A 20,336-nucleotide genomic window follows, 5' to 3' on the forward strand; every position below is an offset into this window, starting at 1 on the left:
GACACTGATCTTTAATAGAAGCTTGCACTTAGACTGTGGAACTCCCAGAAGCGGTAACAGTGGCCATAAAACTGACAGCTTTGAGAGAAATACAAAATTTGTGTCATCTTAGCCTTTCCTCAGTTTCTTTGCACACACATTTAATATTTATGAACACACAAATGCATATGTATACACAAGACCCTGTAAAGCTAGCTAATATAGTTCTATTCCTGCAGATAGAAACGAAGAGTAAGTGCTCAGATACTAAAGATGTGGGATGGTGCTAGGTGGGAAGCAAACAAAGGGAGAGAACAGAGAAGGAAGGCAAGCATTTTCCATTGCTTACAACCCCACTTGCCTTAAACTAAAAACCATGTAAAGTCTTGATCACTAGCAAGACCTCTACCATTGCCTGCTTCAAGAATGCTTCCATCAGTTTTTTCAGAGTTCTGTAGTCTTGTAACCACAGATTTAGAAAGCATCACTGCTGACATTTGGCCTCCAAAAAAAATTCCAGTTCAGACTGTCCATGCTTTAGATCTTGTTTTCAAGGTAGTGGAGGCCACTCTCCCTTCACCCAAGAAGATTTCTTTCACAATGTCCCTTTTTTATCAACTGAAAATTTTTCCATGGTGTTTTGCCCCTACTTTGTTTTCAAGTACATTAGAATCTCACAGTTATGAACTGACCAGTCAACCGCACCTCATTTGTAACCAGAAGTATGCAATCGGGCAGCAGCAGAGAAGAAAAAAAGCAAATACAGTACAGTACTGCTAAATGTACACTACTTAAAAAAAAAAAAGGGAGCAGCATTTTTCTTCAAAGTAAAGTTTCAAATCTGTATTAAGTCAATGTTCTGTTGTAAACTTTTGAAAGAATAACCATAACGTTGTGTTCAGAGTTACAAACAATCTCAGTTTCTGAGGTGTTCATAACTCTGAGATTCTACTGTATATTGGAAGTAGGAAGCCTGCAAAAGGTGGGTCTGTTGCATCCAGGGCTTAAATGGACCAATTAAGGAAGATAAGGTCACTGCTGAGATACTAAATGACTTCTTTGCATCAATTTTCCTCAGGGTGTTTGGGAGATACCTACCCCAGACCTGGTCTTGTTCATTTTTCAGGCATATGTTTTTATTGGCCTTACCTTTGCCTTATCTTTCTGGGAGCATTGCCTTCTGTGCAGCTGAAGAAATGGAAGTGGGTGACACTTGAAGGCCAGTAGGGGATTTGGCTCACAGTCTACTGCAGTTGCTTTTGTAAGGGTTAAAATAAATGTTACAAATTAAGGTAGTTCTACCACTTTGTGCTATGGTGCTAAAGCTTGAGAATCCTGAAAGGTATTGTCAAAGAAGTAGAAAAATCCCAAGGTGAGTACGTTTTCCTTATTTGAACACAGTAAGATACTAAAAATAAGTTTCACTTGTTCTGATAGACTTTGGTTAACTTTCTCCTTGATGTGTCTGAAGAGCATTTTCAGTAACTTGGAAGACTTAATTTAGCTCCAGTACCGCTGAATATTATCTACATCAAGGACAGCGTATTTTAATATGAAATGATACTTTGTAGGTTTTCCTGTCAAGTTATGTGACTGTTAAATAATCCCTTAAAAGAATATAGGGATTGCTAAATGACCCTAGCTTTAAAAGTGGTGGAAACATAGCACTCTTAATCTTTCAAGAGTACTGTGTAGACACTGAATGTCAAAATATTTTTACATCCGCAATTCTGGAAAGACTACATTTTTTTTTTTTAAATTTGCCTATTTTAAAAGCTCCAAGGACATGTACAGGATAAAAAGTTTAAAAAAACATCCTTTTCTTTTTATTGAAAACTAACAAGTCAAATGGACACTTTCCTTGAATAGCCCTACCACCCACAGAGGCAAAGGATTAAAGATGTGATAAATTGGAGTTGGCCATCAGTACAGCCCATGAAAATCTGCTGACATCAGCTTTATACCCACTTATATCTGCAGGTCATTTTTGTGGCTCGGGTGCAGATACAAATTCTGTATCTGCACAGGGCTGTGCAGCACACACTCACCCAAACAGAGCAACTGTCACCCAGGCCTCAAGCTCCAGCTCAGCTTTCTGAATTGTGCTGCAGCAACCATAGCCCACTGGGCATTCTGGGAGTTGTAGTCCCCTGCTTGCTTGGACGGAGGAGGTAAACTACCACTCTCAGAAGGGAGCGTGAGCCAAGCGCAGCTGTGTGTTAAAGCAACTGCACTGGCTTAGGGGTGTCTGAGCCCCCCCAGTGGGAGGGTGGCGCTGCACACAAGGGCCCAGGATACAGCCTCCCTGCCTGGAGCAGGGAAGACGGTATGCCAGGGGTTTTTGGGGAGAAGTGGGCAGTGGTTGGGGGTTTGGCTTAGCCCTGCGTTACTGGTGTGGGGTGACCTGTGGTGCTGTTAGCAGAGCCTTGCAAATCCGCAAATATCTGCGGATATTTGCATCCACGGACAATTTATGTGGATCATGGATCAGATGCAGATACAAATGTTTGTATCTGCACAGGGCTCTAGCCATCAGGGCATAACATAAAGCCTGATTCAGTAGATTTGAGCTCAGAGTGACTATCGGGGAGTGGACCTAGTTCCCAAGTTCCAAGAGTGATGTGCCCCCAGTTTACACATCTTAATCGAGTGATTGTTCACAACCACCTCAGCTAATCTAAAATGTTGGCCATGTAGGAGAGTTTCTGACCAGGATCCAGACAACACGTGACTTTCAGGTTGTGGATTTCTGTATGTAATTTCACCTGGAAACTAAAGAAAATTAATGCAGCCTTTGGATGATGTATACTTGTTTGATATTGTTGACTGAGTGGGGGATCCATGTTCTGCAATATATTGAGTCTTCAAGGCTAACTCCACTTACAATGCATTCCAATAATCCAGTTGGGAGATCCACAAAGGCATGGATGATGTCAGTGAGGTACATATTAGAGGATAGTGGTAAATCTCTAGCTAATTATACATAAAGGCAATTTTGACCATCATTGCCACCTGTCTCCCAGTTAGGGATTTGCAAATATGCCCTTGATTTCAAATTTCCTTGAAGGTGGGTATATTCTCTCAATAATGACAGGGATATACACATATGCACGGGAGGTTGTGTTTATGCATATGTATATGTAAAATAGTAATGAAGCAGTTGCAGAGATGAAATACAAAGCCTGTGAAGAATTCTTGCAGGATGAGGAATGTTGAGTTGGTGTAGAGCCACCGCAGCTTCTGTGCCACCCCCAAATCATCAGCACTGTGGTGTGGTCTGGAAGGAAGGGTTGGGCGTTTTTGTTGTTGTTAGAAACACATCTGAGTCCATCATGTTATATGGGCACTAATAAAAATACATAGGGTAGGTCTACACTACCTGCTGGATCGGCAGGTAGCGATCGATATATCGGGGGGTCGATTTATAGAGTCATCGATCCTCGAGCGCTCTCCTGTCGACTCCAGAACTAAGTTTTTAATTTCCCATTTTGTAGATTTGGCCATTTAATTTATTGAATCCTTTTTGGTTTATGAAGGACCCTTTAAAAAAATTTATTTGATTACCTGAGGAAAATCCATGTGGCGATTAACATAGATAAGATCTGTGTGTTACGTAAGAAGACTAATGAAAATCTACTTCCTGACAGTTGATGTGCCAATGATGTAGTATGGTCTAGATTTTTATGCCTTTCATAGTTTGGTATTGTTAAACTCATCAATTTTTAAAAACCAGATAATGCTTGTATTCAAATAAGATAATATACCATCTGTAAATACTAAAGCAAGCTTGCTTTTTCCCGCAGGAAAAAATGTTTCACTTTTGGGTAAATACATTCTTCATAGGACTGGATGAAAATTCAGACAAAGTAGAAAATGGAAGTCTAGTTGGAGATCAGGAACTTGATGGTATTTTCAGCACAGAACGCTCAGATAATGACAAGGAATATCTAATCCTTACATTAACAAAAAATGATCTAGACAAGGCAAATAAAGACAAAGCCAACAGATATTTCTCTCCAAACTTCAAGGTCAGTATTTTTTTAAAGAGCATAGAATAAACAGAATTTTGAAGAGCTACATGTAGCATGTCGTTATTTAATATATTACATATACACACACACACACCACAGTATCAAAACATGTTTATCTAGGAACCATTTGTTATATAACTTTCTGGACTGAGGGAAGTAATATATCTGGATATGTCATTTCTTAAAAACAGATAAACTTAAACATTCAGTAACTGATATTGGAATTATTGCAAAAGAAGGTGATAGATTTTCAGGAGTTAAGTTACAATTTTAAAAATGATGTTTTATCTTTAATTCTGAAGAGTTTCGTTCATAATTTATGCTGTGTAAGTTTATCAATATGTTCATGGTCTGAAAAATTAACACGCAAACTTGACCGATCCACTCTAGCAGCAAGTAGGAAACCTCAAGGATATAATAGTCTCTATGCTGCTTGTATTTCCTCTTCATGGGCTGACAAGTGGATCCACCATCTCTACCCCAAATATTTGATGAGTTGAGTTCCTTGGTGTGCAGGATTGCATACTCCCTGTTTCAGCATTTGTTCCATAATCTGATTCTGTTCATGTCACTCGGAATCTTGTGTTTTAATTCCTTGTCTCCACTAAAGAAATGTCTGGTTCCAAGTACCCTTTGGTACTCTTACCTTGCTTATAAAACTTTTGTCCCCTCACACATGCGCTCTCTGCAAATGACCCACAAATGAAGGAATAGGAAAATTATGGGGGATCACAGAACAATGTGTACCAAATATTGTTTGGATTTACTTGCTTTTAGCAAAGTCTTCTGGAATCTACTGCTCTGGGAGCTGTTTGAAACCGAGGAGGTATTGCAGCCGAAAAGGTTTAGAAGAGTGCTAAAGAATGGTGGTGATACGGCTAACTGCAGTGATTCAGAATACAAATGATTAATGCACGTACAGAACCACTTGTACTTAAACCAAGTCTAGTAAATTAATTCATTTCAGTTCCCAAGTGTAAACATAACTGTAATTATATTAACACTGTCTACTTCAGAGTCTTCAACCTTGTTTTAAGTGAACAGACATAACTGAATCCACATGGGGAGTGTATTTGTGGAAGAAGGTGCCATTTCTATATACCATTTTTCTGGCCATAAGTCTACTTTTAACTGAGGATGCTTCTGCTATTTGGAAACATCACTACAATATCCATCTGTTTTAACCAGTATTTAATACCCACTGGTACATAAATTGTATAAAGGTGGGTAAAGGAAAAAAGGATAATTGGTAGCGAGTAATTAATAGTGCCACAAAGGGCATAATAGTGATTGTTGTTGGGTGTTTCTTAATTCTTAGGAAGATGTTGGGAGCTCCTAAAGGTCCCTTCCTAAGGTACTTGTTTATTGACATAGGTTCATGACTCTTACCATTTGTGCTACTGAAAAATTTGTAGGTGTTTTAGATTTGGGACTTGGAATTTTGTATGCCAGATGTTTAAGGTTGATAGAGGTTTTTAAACAAATGTACGTGGTGGAATGATTTTGAAGTACCTATCTGATTTGACAATCTCTAAAGCCAATACTATCATCAAGATTACACTACAAACTTGCTATTATATCTGTGTTGATTAGGGGTATGATTTGTGACTGACATAGCCATGCTGACAAAAAAACCCCAGTGTAGATGCAGTTTTGCCAGCAATACTGTGCTTTTGTTGGCTTAACTTATTTCACTAGACAGAGCCTGGAATAAGCTCTCCGGTGTAAACTATGTCCACACTAGGAGCACTTTGTCGGTATAGCTATACAAGCAAAGCCTTCCAAGTGTAGGCTTGGCCTGTATTGTCACCACTACTTTAAGAAAGAAAAGTTCAGACTATATTAACTTTTTTGTTTTCTTCCTTTCCTAGGTGAAGCTATTTTTCACAAAAACAGAGGAGCCATCAAATCCAGAGGCTAGCAGTTCTGCTTCAGTAACACCGGATGTTAGTGACAATGAACCTGATCATTATAGATATTCTGACACCACTGACTCTGATCCAGAGAATGAACCTTTTGATGAAGATCAACATACACAGATTACAAAAGTCTGAATATTTTTTTTATCTGGGAAAAAAAACCACAAAGAGACAAACTTGAATAAACTGAAAAAGGACCTTTTCAAATGGCAATAGAACATTGTGTCAGATTACCAATTATAGGAACAATTCTTTCCTGACCAATCTTATTTTGCCCTATAAATCTACAGGGTTTGACACTTGTTGTCCAGTTGAAAAAGGTTACGTAGCTATGTTATGTATATACCTTTTTGTGTCAAAAGGACATTAAAATTTCAATTAGGAAATATAAAGATGGCACTTTCCCATTTTATTCCAGTTTTATAAAAGTGGAGACAGATCTGATGTGTATGCGTAGGAATTTTTCCTTTTGTGTTCTGTCACCAACTGCAGTTGGGAAAAAAAAAAAAGCTTTCTGATATACAGGTTCACATCCTGCCCCTTTCTTTGCACTTAAGTGGCAACAGATAAGTCTGCAGTTGGCTAAGAGAAGTTTCTAAAGGGTTGTACTACATTCTAATGCATGTATTCTGGATAGGGGAATGGAAAGAAATGCTCTGAAAGGAATATATTATGCTGGACCCTGGACTATGTACCGTATCCGGCTACTTACATGCACCTTTCTTTAGCATGCTGCAGTAATTAATCCTGGACATTTGAGGAATTGGCCGCTGTCACTGCTTGTTGTTTGTGCATTTTATTTTTTTAAGCATAATGGTGCTAGAAAAGGCAGCTAGAGGGAGTGATTCCATATAGGGGTACAGGAATGAACCTTCCACAACATCTAAAGACCCACAGATGAAGGGATATGAAAATAATGGGGTCACAGATAAGAAACACAGCAACAATGACTTAACCATACAAATGTGGAGGCTATCAACCTAAAATGGGCTTGAAACAATGTTCTAAAAAAGACAATGATTTATTAAATGTTTTTCTCAATTGTAATGGCTGCTCCATCTCCTGTGTAATCAAGGCCAGTGCTGAAAGTCGGATGCTATTAGTACATACATCAGTCAACATCTTACACTTATTTTATTAGTTTTTCAATTATATACCTGCTGTGAATGCTTCATGTGCTGCATTGCGAGCTTTTTTCTCATTAAATATAAAATATATTATAACGGTGCACGAGAAACTTCAATTTGAGATTCTACAGGTTAGTGTTTGTTTTGAAGATTTGTGGATGCATTTATTCAATCAAACAGCTGTCAGCCCTTCCACCCCTTTGACCTTACACATTCTATTACATTCATTACAATGAGTTTTGCAGTTTTGCACACATTTTTTTTTAAATGTCATTAACTGTTAGGGAATTTTACTTGAATACTTAGTACCTACAATGTTTAATAAGAGACATTACACATGGAAACCAGTCTTGCAATAAATTCTCAACACTGCACAGATATAAAGATGTGTACTTTTTAAAAGTAGAACATGTCCCAAATATTCTATCTGTTGTTTGCTATTAAAAGAATTAGATATCCAAACTGGCAGTGTTGTATCATTCCTTCATAGGGATATAGCCAGGACGAGGGATGAGCTTCACTTCTGAATATTATGATGACTGACATGCCCAGACTGCAGATAATTTAAGAGTACAACTACTGTTGAATACAGATATGAAGAAATTTTTAAAAATTCTATTCACTATAAAATACACCATGACCTTCAAACTTTTGGAATATCTACCCCAAAATTTACACTTTATGGTAATTTTAATTTTAATTAACTTACTGGCGCCAACATTGTTTATTAGCTGTGTTCTTATCTAGTTAACAAATGAATCTGGGATCCATAGGACCCAGTACAACAGCACTAACAGAGAATATGAATTGTAAAAAGACGAATTTTGGTAAACAAAGGTGTCACATGCTTTTTCAATATTTATTGGTTAATTTTGCATGTCAAATTCATGATCTAAACTTATAACAAAGCTATTATAGGATTTTCTGATTTATAAGTTAACAGAACAAAAATGCTGATCCAGCACTCATAATTCCCATTGTTAAATTGGCCAGCAGGCAATGGCTACCTGAAGACCAGACCCTTAACTTTATGCCTTGATACATGTTTCACCTTATGTCTGCTTTTAGCAATTGAAAGTCATGTTGGCTAATAAACAAAAATATTAATGCTTTAAAATACTTTGATTTTGACACTGTTCTATGTCCCACTTTTGGGCTCATGATATCAAAATTAAATTTGTGTGGTTCCAGTATGTAACACTGATGGCCAGAATGGAAATAATGACATTATAATGGGCTTTTGCACTGTTGTTGTTTTTCCTTTGGAATGTGAAGGTCTGAATGAGGGTTTTGATTATGAATGTTTCATTGTTTTTGTGAAGCCTTGCTTACATTTTATGGTGTAGTCATTGGAAATGGAAAATGGCATTTTTTTATATATATATATAAATATATATATATAAAAATATATATTATACGTACTCTTCTATACTTTATTTCAGTTACCATCCCCATAGAACTTGACAAGAATTACTATGACTGAAAGGTTTTTGAGTCCTTATTAAAACTTTATTTATGACAGTATTCATAATTCGCTTGAAATGCATTCGGTAGGTAATCTCTGAGTTTCTGGACTGTATACTTAAACTCTTGGATGTGCAGCAGCTTACATGTCTGAAATTACTTGAAGGCATCACTTTCATAAGAGCTTACTGTTAGGCCCTGTACCATCCGTAGTCATCTGTAGCCCCACTTGAAATGTTTTGCCACAGTTATTTAAGGGCGGTTGTATAAATAGCATCAGGATTCTTTGCTGTGGCACAAATTGTAAACTAAAGTGGAGTTTACATACAGCATCAAATGTTTCAGCTTTAAAAAATAAAAATAGGGTGCCAGTGTGCAAGTTCCATGTTTAGTTACAGCAAATTTGTGCAATATGTTAACGATGCCTGTGGTTGCCACAAAGTGCCTCGTTTACCTTTTAAATACTGTTAAATGTGTCATGCATGCAGATGAAAGGGGTGGAACTGTGTGCTAAAAGGGGCTTTAACTGCAGTTTGGCAGAGCTGCCTTTCACCCTGCCAGTTCAAATTTTCAGTCTGTTTTCATATAGCGCGTGTGTGTAATGATATATGTATATATACATACACACACACACACAAATTGAGTTTGTCAAGCAGCCTTACTCTGATTCAGCCTCTTCAGATACTATTGTGCTGTGCAAAAGTGGCTCTGTGTGTAATGCTATGCACTGAGGATACACAAAAACAACAAAATATGACATGTACAGGATAATGCCTCATACAAATCAGATGTCCATTTGTTATTGTGTTTAACAACCCTTTATCTCTTAGTGTTAAAACTCCACTTAAAACTGATTAAAGTCTCATTCTTGTCACAGTGTGGGTGTTTTATTAAAGTATTTTGGGTGTAAACTGCTCAGATTATATTTTGCTATTAAGAAATGAAGAATCAAGTGTGATCCTGGGAGTAAGGGACATTTCTCTAAAAGGAGAATTTCAGGAAAACTGCTAGTTAAAATCCTTTGAGATTAACTCTTAACAAATTAATGTTGGAATAGGAAATGTGGGTTTGCTTGCACTGATTTTCAAAAACTATAGAATAAATAAAAGTAGGTGAGCCTTTCATTTTGACGCTCTCCAACCTATGAAATATAATACAGCACTTTGATTTCTTGAATTAAATCAGATTAATGGCTTTCAGGTAAATTTGTGTTACAGCAATACATATTCTTTTTCTTTCAGATAACGTTGAGCTTCCCATGCAAACAAGCTAAACTTTTCAGGAAAATATAATGCAGATCACTGAGATACAATTTATTTTTTTTCTAATCTTAAACCGCCAATGGCTTACTCAAGTCTGCAAGATGCTTTTTCCAGTGGGACTAGTATAATGTATGCATATCATAAAATAAGCTTGAATTTTTTTCAGGACTGCTGATCTCTCTGAAATTGATTTTTAAAATAGATTTTGTACATCTCTTAATGAAGAAATACTGTATCCTCTGTTACTTTTTCAGCTTGTCTTACCATTTGAGCCTTAAGGAAGAAAGAAGCCACTTGATTTGTGCTTAAATTCAATGAGGTTGCTACAGATTCAGTGGCTCTGTAAAAGTGGAAAGAAAATGTTTTATTTTGCATTTGGTGATGGTTTAGCAGGATTTGAATTATGAAAATTATACATATGACTACTTCATTTCTACATGCTCTATTCCTGCCTCTTTACTGAAGCTTTTTCATTTAAAAATGGCTTAACATAGGTGTTCGGCTGAGAAAGTCTTCAAAATGATTCCCATACTGCTTTGTGAATCAATTCACAATATGTATACTCAGAGCTATAGCCATTTCCATATGGTAATTTAAATGAAAAACATGTTGCTGCTTTAATATTGCTTGATTTCTCCAACTTGGGTGGAACCTTTCACCTAATTGATGTTTGTCACAACCAAACTGAATTTGTTAATAACTGTTGCATTTCAGTAAACAATAAGACAAATATTGTTTAGAGTTAATCCTGTACATCTTTCTTCCTGTATTTATTTTTATGGTAATAGTTCTTTTACATTCTGGAAGCAAAAGTTTTTAAAAGGCTTAATTGTTTGGGGACTGGGAAGTGGGGGGCTGTTTGGTATGAAGAATATCAGAGTAATTAGAAACTTTTAGAAAGTCCATTCAGCACTCTGTTCAATGAGTGGCTTCTAACAGAATATTAGAAAAGAATCTACATGAAGAGGTTCTGGTGTTAGGACAATTGTAATTATTTTTCTGTGTTTGTATGAGCTAGTGGTGTATAGTTTACTTCAGTGCAGAGTAGGATCCTGGTGTGGTAGTCTAATAGGCTGCTTCAATTGCTTTTTATCTCGAATAGAAAGCTACAATATAATAGTTCTAACTTGTACTTGGAGTCCTTCTGTTGGAATCCATTCTGGGTTTCATGTCTTTCAAATTGAATGCTACTTGCTCTTGACACGAGTCTTGAGACGGCTTTAGTTTACTTTTACCCTTTTTTTAGTAATTTGTTACTTTTTCTCAAACGAAATTTTTGGAATGTATTACCATTTAGCTCTGCATATGAGCTGTAATCCCTACTCCTTTTCTTTAAGCTTTTGCCTACTGAAGCCAAATGCTACGTTGCTTTTCATGCCTTTCATTTTTTTCCAAGGGTGCACCAGTGCTTACTAAAATGTCAATTCCATAGCATCCTGTTTATAATTCGTGTATGTTTGTGCATGGTGGAGCATGGGCAGCAACAATGCAAACATTCTGCACAGTGTACTTTAATTCTGAGTCTCCATGTCCATCCTGTCTGTCGACCTCTACTTGGCTGCTATCCCATGAAGGTTTTATCTTGGTTTTATGTGAACACTTTTTCCATGCAAAACTGTTCCAGAATACCAGCTCAATTTATGTAGGCCTCTTCAGCCATAAATGGGTAGATTTTAAAAAGCATTTTTAAAAATTGTGGCCATAAAACTGACAACATAAAAATGTCTTGATAAAAATAGTGCAATAGGTCATTTTAAAATAAGAGCTTTGAAAATAGTCTTGATGGCGATACACTAAGTATGTTTAAGAAGTAGCATGCTAAAGAGTTGCATGTTGGGTCTCATAATACAATATTTGGTATTGGGTGGGAGCCAACAGTAGAGAAGAGATTTGCTCAGGGTCCCAGAGGGAGCAAACAAAGATATGGAAGGATCTTTGTAAGGAAGATATTTGTAGAGAGGAACACAAGCAACATTTTAAAAAGCCAGTCCAGAAGCCTGGGAAATGAAGATGGGATTGAATCACAGTCAGGTGGGAGAATGTATTTTTGTTTTTGTTCTTCATCCTTGGCCTAATTCCCTTACTGTTTTATTACTGTGTGTGCATTATGCTAGGACAAATTGCTTTAGAACCTCTCATCCATTCCCCTATATAACTATTTTTCTCTCAACCTTTTGTGCCAGTCAAGATAGTGGCTAAATGTATCCCTCCTTTTAGCAGAAGAGAGAACTTACTCCTCCTCCTCCCCCCAAATATAACAGGATTGCTGAAAGTATCCTACCTGAAAAATCTAATAAGTCTTAGCCACCCTACTGGAAAGTAGGGGGGGAAATGCAATAGTTGAACCAACTCTTAACGAAGGGAACTCTGTGCTTGCATAAAAGAATGCATGAATCTAATTGCCAAGCAAAATATCATTGGTCTCTGTCAGCCCTGACTGCCAAATCAGTACTGAAATAAAATATGTAGCTCTGCCTAGAGAGAGCATGAAACACCTGGATAAATTACCCCTGACTGCGCTGGAATAAGATGCACATAACCCTAAATATCGAGTGAGAAAATTATTCATGATGCTGAAGCGTGCTAGTACTTTACCGCCAAATAAGGAGAGAAGTTCCAGCCCAGTGGAACTTCCCGTTTATATTACACAAAAATAGTAGCTAATTACTATACCTCAATTTTAAACAAGCTATATGTAAAATAAGCATTTTTCCAAAACTATTTCATTGCCTTTTTTCCTACAATTGTGGACATATTATACATGGATGTGTGCACTGAAGAAAGAGCAAGGAAGAACAGAGAGCATGCCAAGGTAATAATGGTGTGATGTCCTGATCTGCATGGATTTAAATCTTGAAACTAGCATGGCATTAATAAAGCTTTACAATGAATGACAAAAGCTTTCATTTACAAAAATAAATTAATGCAAAAGGTGATAAAATAGCTCAGGAGTATGTTAATTGATATAGTAAAGGTCAAATGTTCAGCACTGGCTTTTAATTTTGTGCTTGAGCACCTGCAAAATTCGAAATAACGTGGGATTCTTAAAAATATTTTAATTTTCTTAACACTGACTTCCCCTTAATTTTCCTGTCAGACACACCCAATTCTCCCTTCTCTGTCTTTCATCTATCACCCATATTTATTGTAATGGAAAATATCATGCGAAAGCAAAGCAGTTTTTATTATAAATCTGAGTATTGGAATTATAGTCAATGTTCTCCTTTTCACATATTTCCCTCTCTGTGTGTTCTGATTTTGGGGGCATTCTTTATCTGACTTGTTTCTAATGCTTTCTGTCCCCTCTTACACTTGCTACTTTTTTATAACTGCAAAGGGTAACTTTCTATTTTCTCTTTTGGATTTTAAGTCTTCTATTTTTTTAGATAATGCCTTCAGAATAAATCCTTTCTGCTCCACTTTCTGGCAGCTTTTCCACTTTTCCGTTGAGGAATGACTTCAGGAGACTGTCAGGATTGTATGGGTTAAACAAATCCAAGCTGCAGTTATACATGCCTGAGTTAATTTCTGGTGCACTATAAACAAGCTGGTGTGTAGACAATATAATAGGAAATGGTGTACATGTGTACTGAATTTGTTCAGTGAGCTGAACGCTAACTTTAATGTTTGCTGTTAACACACACAATTATTTAATCTGGACCATGTTTTTCAGCACTACATTTTGTGGATTATGCTGGTTTTATGGCACAAAGGAAAGGGTGGTGGGGTTTTTTTTTTTCCATTTTTGACGGAGACTGTTCCTCTCAACTCCGGTGCACGCTCCCACTGGTGAAAATGTGGTGGCTTCCCTTCTTTCCTTTCTGGGAAGATCCTCCTGCTGCATGCCAAATTCTGTACTTGGTCATGTTGCATGTGATTCTCATTAAATCTAGTGGAAGCCAGACAAAAGAATGTCCATACTGGGTCAGACCAATGGTCCATCTAGCCTTGTATCCTGTCTTCTGATAGTGGCCAGTGCCAGATGCTTCAGAGGGGATGAAGAGAACAGGGCAATTTGAGTGATCCAGCTTCTGGTAATCACACATCACAGGCCAAAATTTGGCCCTTAAAAACTCCGATAAGTCAAACAATGCAGGCTTTGCTCAAGAGGTCTGTTTAGTGCCTTGCTAAGTAATTCTTTTGAGCTGCAGTAAAGGAATTTGCTTAAAGAAATTAGCTTAAGTCAGGATCATGTGGGGCTTGGAAGGTGAAGAGCCTCCCCTGGAAGGGCTGTGAACAAGTAAGGAACTTTAAGACAGTGAAGAGATTCAAGAAAGCGAGAGACTTGATCAGTTTCAAAAAGGATGTTTCTTCCCTAGGTAAAACAGGAGGAGAGGGATGATTTTTGAGAAGAAAGTAAGCCAGGGAGGAAAGTTTCCCCAATGGAAACAATATCAAAGTGTAGACAAGTCTTTTTTGCAATGGGGGTAGTGAAGAAGAGGATAGGTTTGGTAACAGAAAAGAAGCTACAGGTCTTATGTGAAACTGTATATGGGAATGCAGATGACAATTGAGTCTTGGTGTGTGAAGGGTGGTGGAATTGACCACTGTCATAGAGGAAGTATGCAAGGGAGAGGGTTTAGAAGGATAGATTAGTTCAGTTTTGGAGAGACTGAGGTTGAGATGATGGAAAACATCCAAGTAGAGTTGTTTGGGAGGCATCTGGAGAGAAGCAGATACAGGGGAAGTGGTTATGGCTGCAGGGGAAGACTTGGGAATTATTTGCATAAGGGTGGTAGTTGAAACTAAGGGAGCAGATGATGTTGCAGAAGTTGTAATTGGAGAAGGAGGGGATTGAGGACAGAACTTGGAGAGATGCCAAGGAAGAGGGATGATGAGGAGCCATTAAACAAAATGCTGAAGTGGTTAGTAAGAGGAGAGAACCAGCCAAGTACAGTCATAGGAGCCAAGAGGGAATTCTATAAATTGTTATGAAGTATCACAAGATAATGACATGTCACACTTCAAATAGTGATGTCTTAAGCGAAAAGATGAGGGTAGTTCCCAACTTTTCACTCCCTCTATCAAGTTATTTAAGAAACTGTTTTCTCCAATGCTAAGTAGTGCTTAAGTGTTGAAAATAATACAGGATATATGTATGCTATCATTTGATTTATCTGCTGCCGCAATCCTTTTGTTAATTTTGCATGTTTACACTTCCACCTTGGGAGCTGTATGCTTGTGGAGATCTATTTCATATTTGTAATATTTCTAGAAGTTTTTATTTCTTTAACTGGGCTGTTAGAAGAAACAACTAAAGAAGTTTGGGCTAGTTTTCCTAATAAAGAATTAGATTTATGACAGTTATTAATTTTCAGTCTCCAAGGCTTACAAATAAATATAACTCAACTTTTTAAAATCAACTGCTATTTTTTTATTTTTATAGAAAGGGTATATTGTTATGAACTGATTTACTATTTTATACAAATATTAACTTATACTATTTATAACAATATAGATTAATTTGACTCAGATTTTAGTGATAACATGCCATAAATTTGTTTTTGTGTATTATAAATTGAACTAGGGAAGAATGATCTTAGCAGGTTGGTTATGTAGGAAAGCACTTGTGAAATGGGAATTTCAGTGCTTGACTTGTGTTTGTTACTAAAACTCTCAGGTAGCCTAATTGATCTGCTTCCTGTAACACCTAAACATGCTGGTTGGTTGTTATACAATTGCAAAGGGAGAGAAAGTTGGAAATCAATTGATCTATTTGTATTCCTTATCTTATACAACACATACTAATGAATGTAATTTTTCATTACTCACCTTATACCTACAATCTTTAACAATTCCCAATCTGAAGTTTGCTAGTAAAAGTAACCCATAGGAGAGAGGTCAGGGCAGAATGTAATGGATGGTAGTGTGGCTTTTGAATTGCCAAAAGATGCCCATCAGCACTGTGTTGGGGATGAGTGTGCCTGTGTTTAAGTTATTTGTTTGCATGTATATAATCAAACTGGAGTAATTTCTTTAAATCATACACCCTTGACCACAGTGAAGCTTCCAAGTGGCCATCTATCTTCTCCATGCAAATTATTATTATGGAGAGAGAACTTAAAAGCCCTTCTGGAGAAGATACAACATAGTGATGGAAATATTTATTCAAAACAAATTTGATAAGCTACTTGTGACCTCTTTGTAGGGGAAAAAAAAATGAAGCACTCCTGTTAAAATGGACTTACTGTGGCTGGGGAGAAGGGGCTGGAATGGAAATAAAAGGGAGGTGTGGGAAAATGAGATGGGGGGGGGGTAACTACAGGTGAGGTGGAAAGGAAGGAAGATATCACCAGATATATTGTGTAACATTTTAGATGTGTTGAATAAAGGCTTGGAGATTGTATTTGGAAGGAACAGACTACTTCAGATCTTGGCTGAATGCAAGTCGTGTCTGTCTCAGCACTTGCAGAAAGAAGCAACAGGAAAGTTTTCTACAACTGAGAAGGGGGGATGACCAAAATGTGGTTTGCTTTCAACAGGTTGGGGCGGGGAGGGTGCATTTTGTAACCCATTATGAATGACCACACTGGCAGAAAATCATCATCCTGGTGTATTGAGTATATCGGCACAAAACTCAGACTGATACTGCTCTGCTTGCACGATCATTGTCTGGATGTTTTCACAGGGCTAGTCTTTTAAAGGTTTCCTGCTCATCTTTCCTACTAAAACACATACTTTCTCCTGATCTCTTATGTGCAGCTGGAGAAGATGGTTAAATGTATTTTCAGAAGCACAACCCTTACCATCTTCTTTTGAATGCATTGCACTATAACTGTCTTAATTCAGCTGACCCTCTAATGGCAATCAGAAAAAAATGTCAGTAAATTGCAGGAAGTTTGGCATGTCTGTGGTTTGAAAAATGCTGAGTCTGAGTGTATTTTTTCCATTCTCTCCTCTCCCATACACCCCCCTCCCCCCCCCCCCGCCCCTTGTTTGATTATGGTCTTAATTCAGGTCTTTTAAAAATACAGATGTCTAAAAGTTTCTTATGATTATTTTTTGTAAGCACTTCAGATACGAATGTATAGAGAGCAGATTGATTAGATTTTGTCCTAAGAAATGTCCCTTGATAAGACCAAACAGTAACAGGTGGAAAAGTTTCAATTTGGTCCAAAGTTTGTCAATAGGGGTGAAAAGATAAAGTAAACATTATTTAAAGTAGGTAGTTACATTAGAGTTCAAGCCAGCAATAGTCAATTAACTTCTTATGGATCAGTCTGAAGTAAATGGAAGATAGTGAAATGAGAGGTGAAGGTAATGTTAGGATATGGGAAGGAGAGGAACCTGAGTGTAGAAGGTGCCAGATGAGGAACCACTAGTCTGTAAATTGTGGATTTACAATGCGAGATCATAGAAAATTAGGGTTGGAAGAGACCTCAGGAAGTCATCTAGTCGAGCCCCCTGCTCAAAGCAGGATGAATCCCAATTAAATCATCCCAGCCAGGGCTTTGTCAAGCCGGGCCTTAAAAACCTCCAGGGGTGGAGATTGGTTCACCTCCCTAGGTAACGCATTCCAGTGCTTCACCACCCTCCTAGTGAAATAGTGTTTCCTAATATCCAACCTAGACCTCCCCCACTGCAACTTGAGACCATTCTCAGTGATGGCAGATGACAGAACAGCCTAGCTCCATCCTCTTTGGAACCCTCCTTCAGGTAGTTGAAGGCTGCTATCAAATCCCCCCTCACTCTTCTGCAGACTAAATAAGCCCAGTTCCCTCAGCCTCTCCTCATAAGTCATGTGCCCCAGTCTCCTAATAATTTTCATTGCACTCTGCTGGACTCTCTCCAATTTGTCCACATCTTTTCTGTAGTGGGGGACCCAAAACTGGATGCAGATGTGTCCTCACCAGTGCTGAATAGAGGAGAATAATCACTTCTCTCGATCTGCTGGCAATGCTCCTACTAATGTGCTCAATATGCCATTAGCCTTCTTGGCAACAAAGGCACACTGTTGACTCATATCCAGCTTCCTGTCCACTGTAATTGCTAGGTCCTTTTCTTTCAAACTGCTGCTTAGCCAGTCGGTCCCCAGCCTGTAGCACTGCATGGGATTCTTCTGTCCTAAGTGCAGGACTCTGCACTTGTCCTTGTTGAACCTCATCTGATTTCTTTTGGCCCAATCCTCCAATTTGTTTAGGTCGCTCTGGACCCTATCCCTACCCTCCAGCGTATCTACCTCTCCCCCCAGTTTAGTGTCATCCTCAAACTGACAGTGCAATCCATCCCATCATCCAGATAATTAATGAAGATGTTGAACAAAACTGGCCCCATGACTGACCTCTGGGGCACTTCACTTGATAACGGCTGCTAACTAAACATCGAGCTGTTGATCGCTACCTGTTGAGCCCGATGATCTAGCCAGATTTCTATCCACTTTATAGTCCATTCATCCAATCCATACTGTTTTAACTTGCTGTCAAGAATACTGTGGGATACCATATCAAAAGCTTTGCTAAAGTCAAGGTATATCACATCAGCTGCTTTCCCCATATCCACAGTGCCATTTCTCATCATAGAAGGCAATCAGGTTGGTCAAGCATGACTTGCCCTTGGTGAATCCATGCTGACTGTTCCTGATCATCTTCCTTTCCTCCAAGTGCTTCAAAATGGATTCCTTGGGGAGCTGCTCCATGATTTTTCTGGGGACAGAGGTGAAGCTGATGGGTCTGTGGTTCCCTGGATTCTCCTTCCCTTTTTTAAAGATGGGCACTATATTTGCCTTTTTCCAACTGTTTGGGCTTTCCCCCGATCGCCACAAATTTTTAAAGATAATGCAATCACTTTAGCCAACTCCCTCAGCACCCTCGGATGCATTGCATCCAGCCCCATGGACTTGGGCATATCCACCTTTTTTTAAATAGTCCTTAACCTGTTCTGTCGCCACTGAGGGCTGCTTAGCTCCTCTCCATATTGTCCTGCCCAGTGCAGCAATTTGGGAGCTGACCTTGTCTGTGAAGACTGAGGCAAAAAAAGCATTGAGTACTTCAGCTTTTTCCACATCATCTGTCACTAGGCTGCCTCCCCCATTCAGTAAGGGTCCCACATTTTCCCTGACCACTACCTTATTGCTAACGTACCTGTAGAAACCCTTCTAGTTACCCTTCACATTCCTTGCTAGCTGCAACTCCCAGTTGTGCTTCGGCCTTCCTGATTACACTCCTGCATGCTCAAGCAATGTTTTTATACTCCTCCCTAGTCATCTGTCCAAATTTCCATTTCTTGTAAGCTTCCTTTTTGTGTTTAAGCTCACCGAAGATTTCTCTGTTAAGCCAAGCTGATAGCCCACCATATTTCTATTCTTTCTGCACATCAGGATGGTTTGTTCCTGTGCCCTTAATAAGGCTTCTTTAAAATACAGCCAGCTCCCCTGGACTCCTTTCCCCCTCATATTAGTCTCCCAGGGGATTCTGCTCGTCGGTTCCCTGTGGGAGTCAGTCTACTTTTCTGAAGTCCAGGGTTTGTATTCTGTTGCTCTCCTTTCTTGCTTTTGTCAGGATCCTGAACTTGACCATCTCATGATCACTGCTGCCCAGGTTCCTCCCCACTTCTACTTCCCCTACCAATTCTTCCATATAGATGACTATATCAGGGTCTTTTCTGCATGGAAATATGTTCCAGTCCAAAAGACACAATGGCGGGGGGAGTTCAGGCTGACTCCTAAAGTTGTTTTTTCTCTGTTCTGAAGGTAGGTGCTGGATGTGATTTGCACTCTAAGATTCGGGGAGGATGTAGAAGTTTTCATAGTCTTAGTGAAACTTGTGTATGGTAAGAGCTATGAAGACTTTCTCCCTTTAGACTGGATTGCCTGGGTTATCCTCCTCATGGCAGAACAGACCTAATTTAACAGGTGGCTAATGGGTCAACTCAGCACTAAGCGGTGACTGCAGATGGTTGCCCATATGGGCCTGTTGTGGTAGATCCTAGGCACATAGGTATCTGAATCTCCACTAGGCTGTGTAGATACTGAGAAACATTCTGCCTGTCATCTGGCTGGTGTCCAGCTCAATCTGGCATTTTGTTAATGAAGTGCATTTGAAATTTGCACTCCTAGTGTTGAATTTAAAAATGTGAGTGCATAATCAGGTTCTACTCTTGTGCATCTTAATTTTTCTTATTACTAGCATCTTACAGCCTATTATGTAGTTTTCATGAGACTGTTGCTTGCCATTTTTGTCACTTCTTGTATTGTATATACCTGTAGTACACTTGTGACTGTCCTGCTAGTTAGTACAGGTTCAAAGCTTGTCTTGCCACACCACCTTCGCTGTGATGCCATCTATTCCGGCAAGCTAAGCAGTCCTGCTAATGCAGCATTTGGAGGGGAGCATTCCAATAAATCACTTTTAATCACATGAGTCAATGATGGTCACTCTCTTCTGTTTGAACCAGTACTCAATGTAAGCCTCAAGTATGGTGCTAGAGTGTCCCCTTCTAATGAACAAGGACATGTTTCATGCTAGACCAGAGGTATTCACTGGAGGTAATTTAAAGATCCCCCAATGTTTTTGCAAGCAGAAGGAGAATTAAACTTGGCAACACAGCTGAATTATA

General features: G+C 38.5%; 2 protein-coding genes across 4 annotated transcripts in view; one reads left to right on the forward strand and one right to left on the reverse strand.

Moving 5' to 3' along the window:
• Positions 1-9,394, forward strand: part of PTEN (phosphatase and tensin homolog) — a 93,313-nt gene extending 83,919 nt beyond the window's left edge. For both annotated transcript variants that reach the window (XM_075130939.1, XM_075130940.1), the window contains 2 exons: positions 3,783-4,007; positions 5,882-9,394. In XM_075130939.1, coding sequence (XP_074987040.1) covers positions 3,783-4,007; positions 5,882-6,064 — 408 coding nt within the window. In that variant the 3' untranslated portion in view covers positions 6,065-9,394. The remainder of the gene's footprint in view (positions 1-3,782; positions 4,008-5,881) is intronic.
• The window catches only part of RNLS (renalase, FAD dependent amine oxidase), a 296,512-nt gene that overhangs the window by 17,686 nt on the left and 258,490 nt on the right, over positions 1-20,336 (reverse strand). The window lies entirely within an intron of this gene.

This window comes from Caretta caretta, chromosome 7 (assembly GCF_965140235.1).
Source record: "Caretta caretta isolate rCarCar2 chromosome 7, rCarCar1.hap1, whole genome shotgun sequence".
NCBI classification, from domain to species: domain Eukaryota; kingdom Metazoa; phylum Chordata; order Testudines; family Cheloniidae; genus Caretta; species Caretta caretta.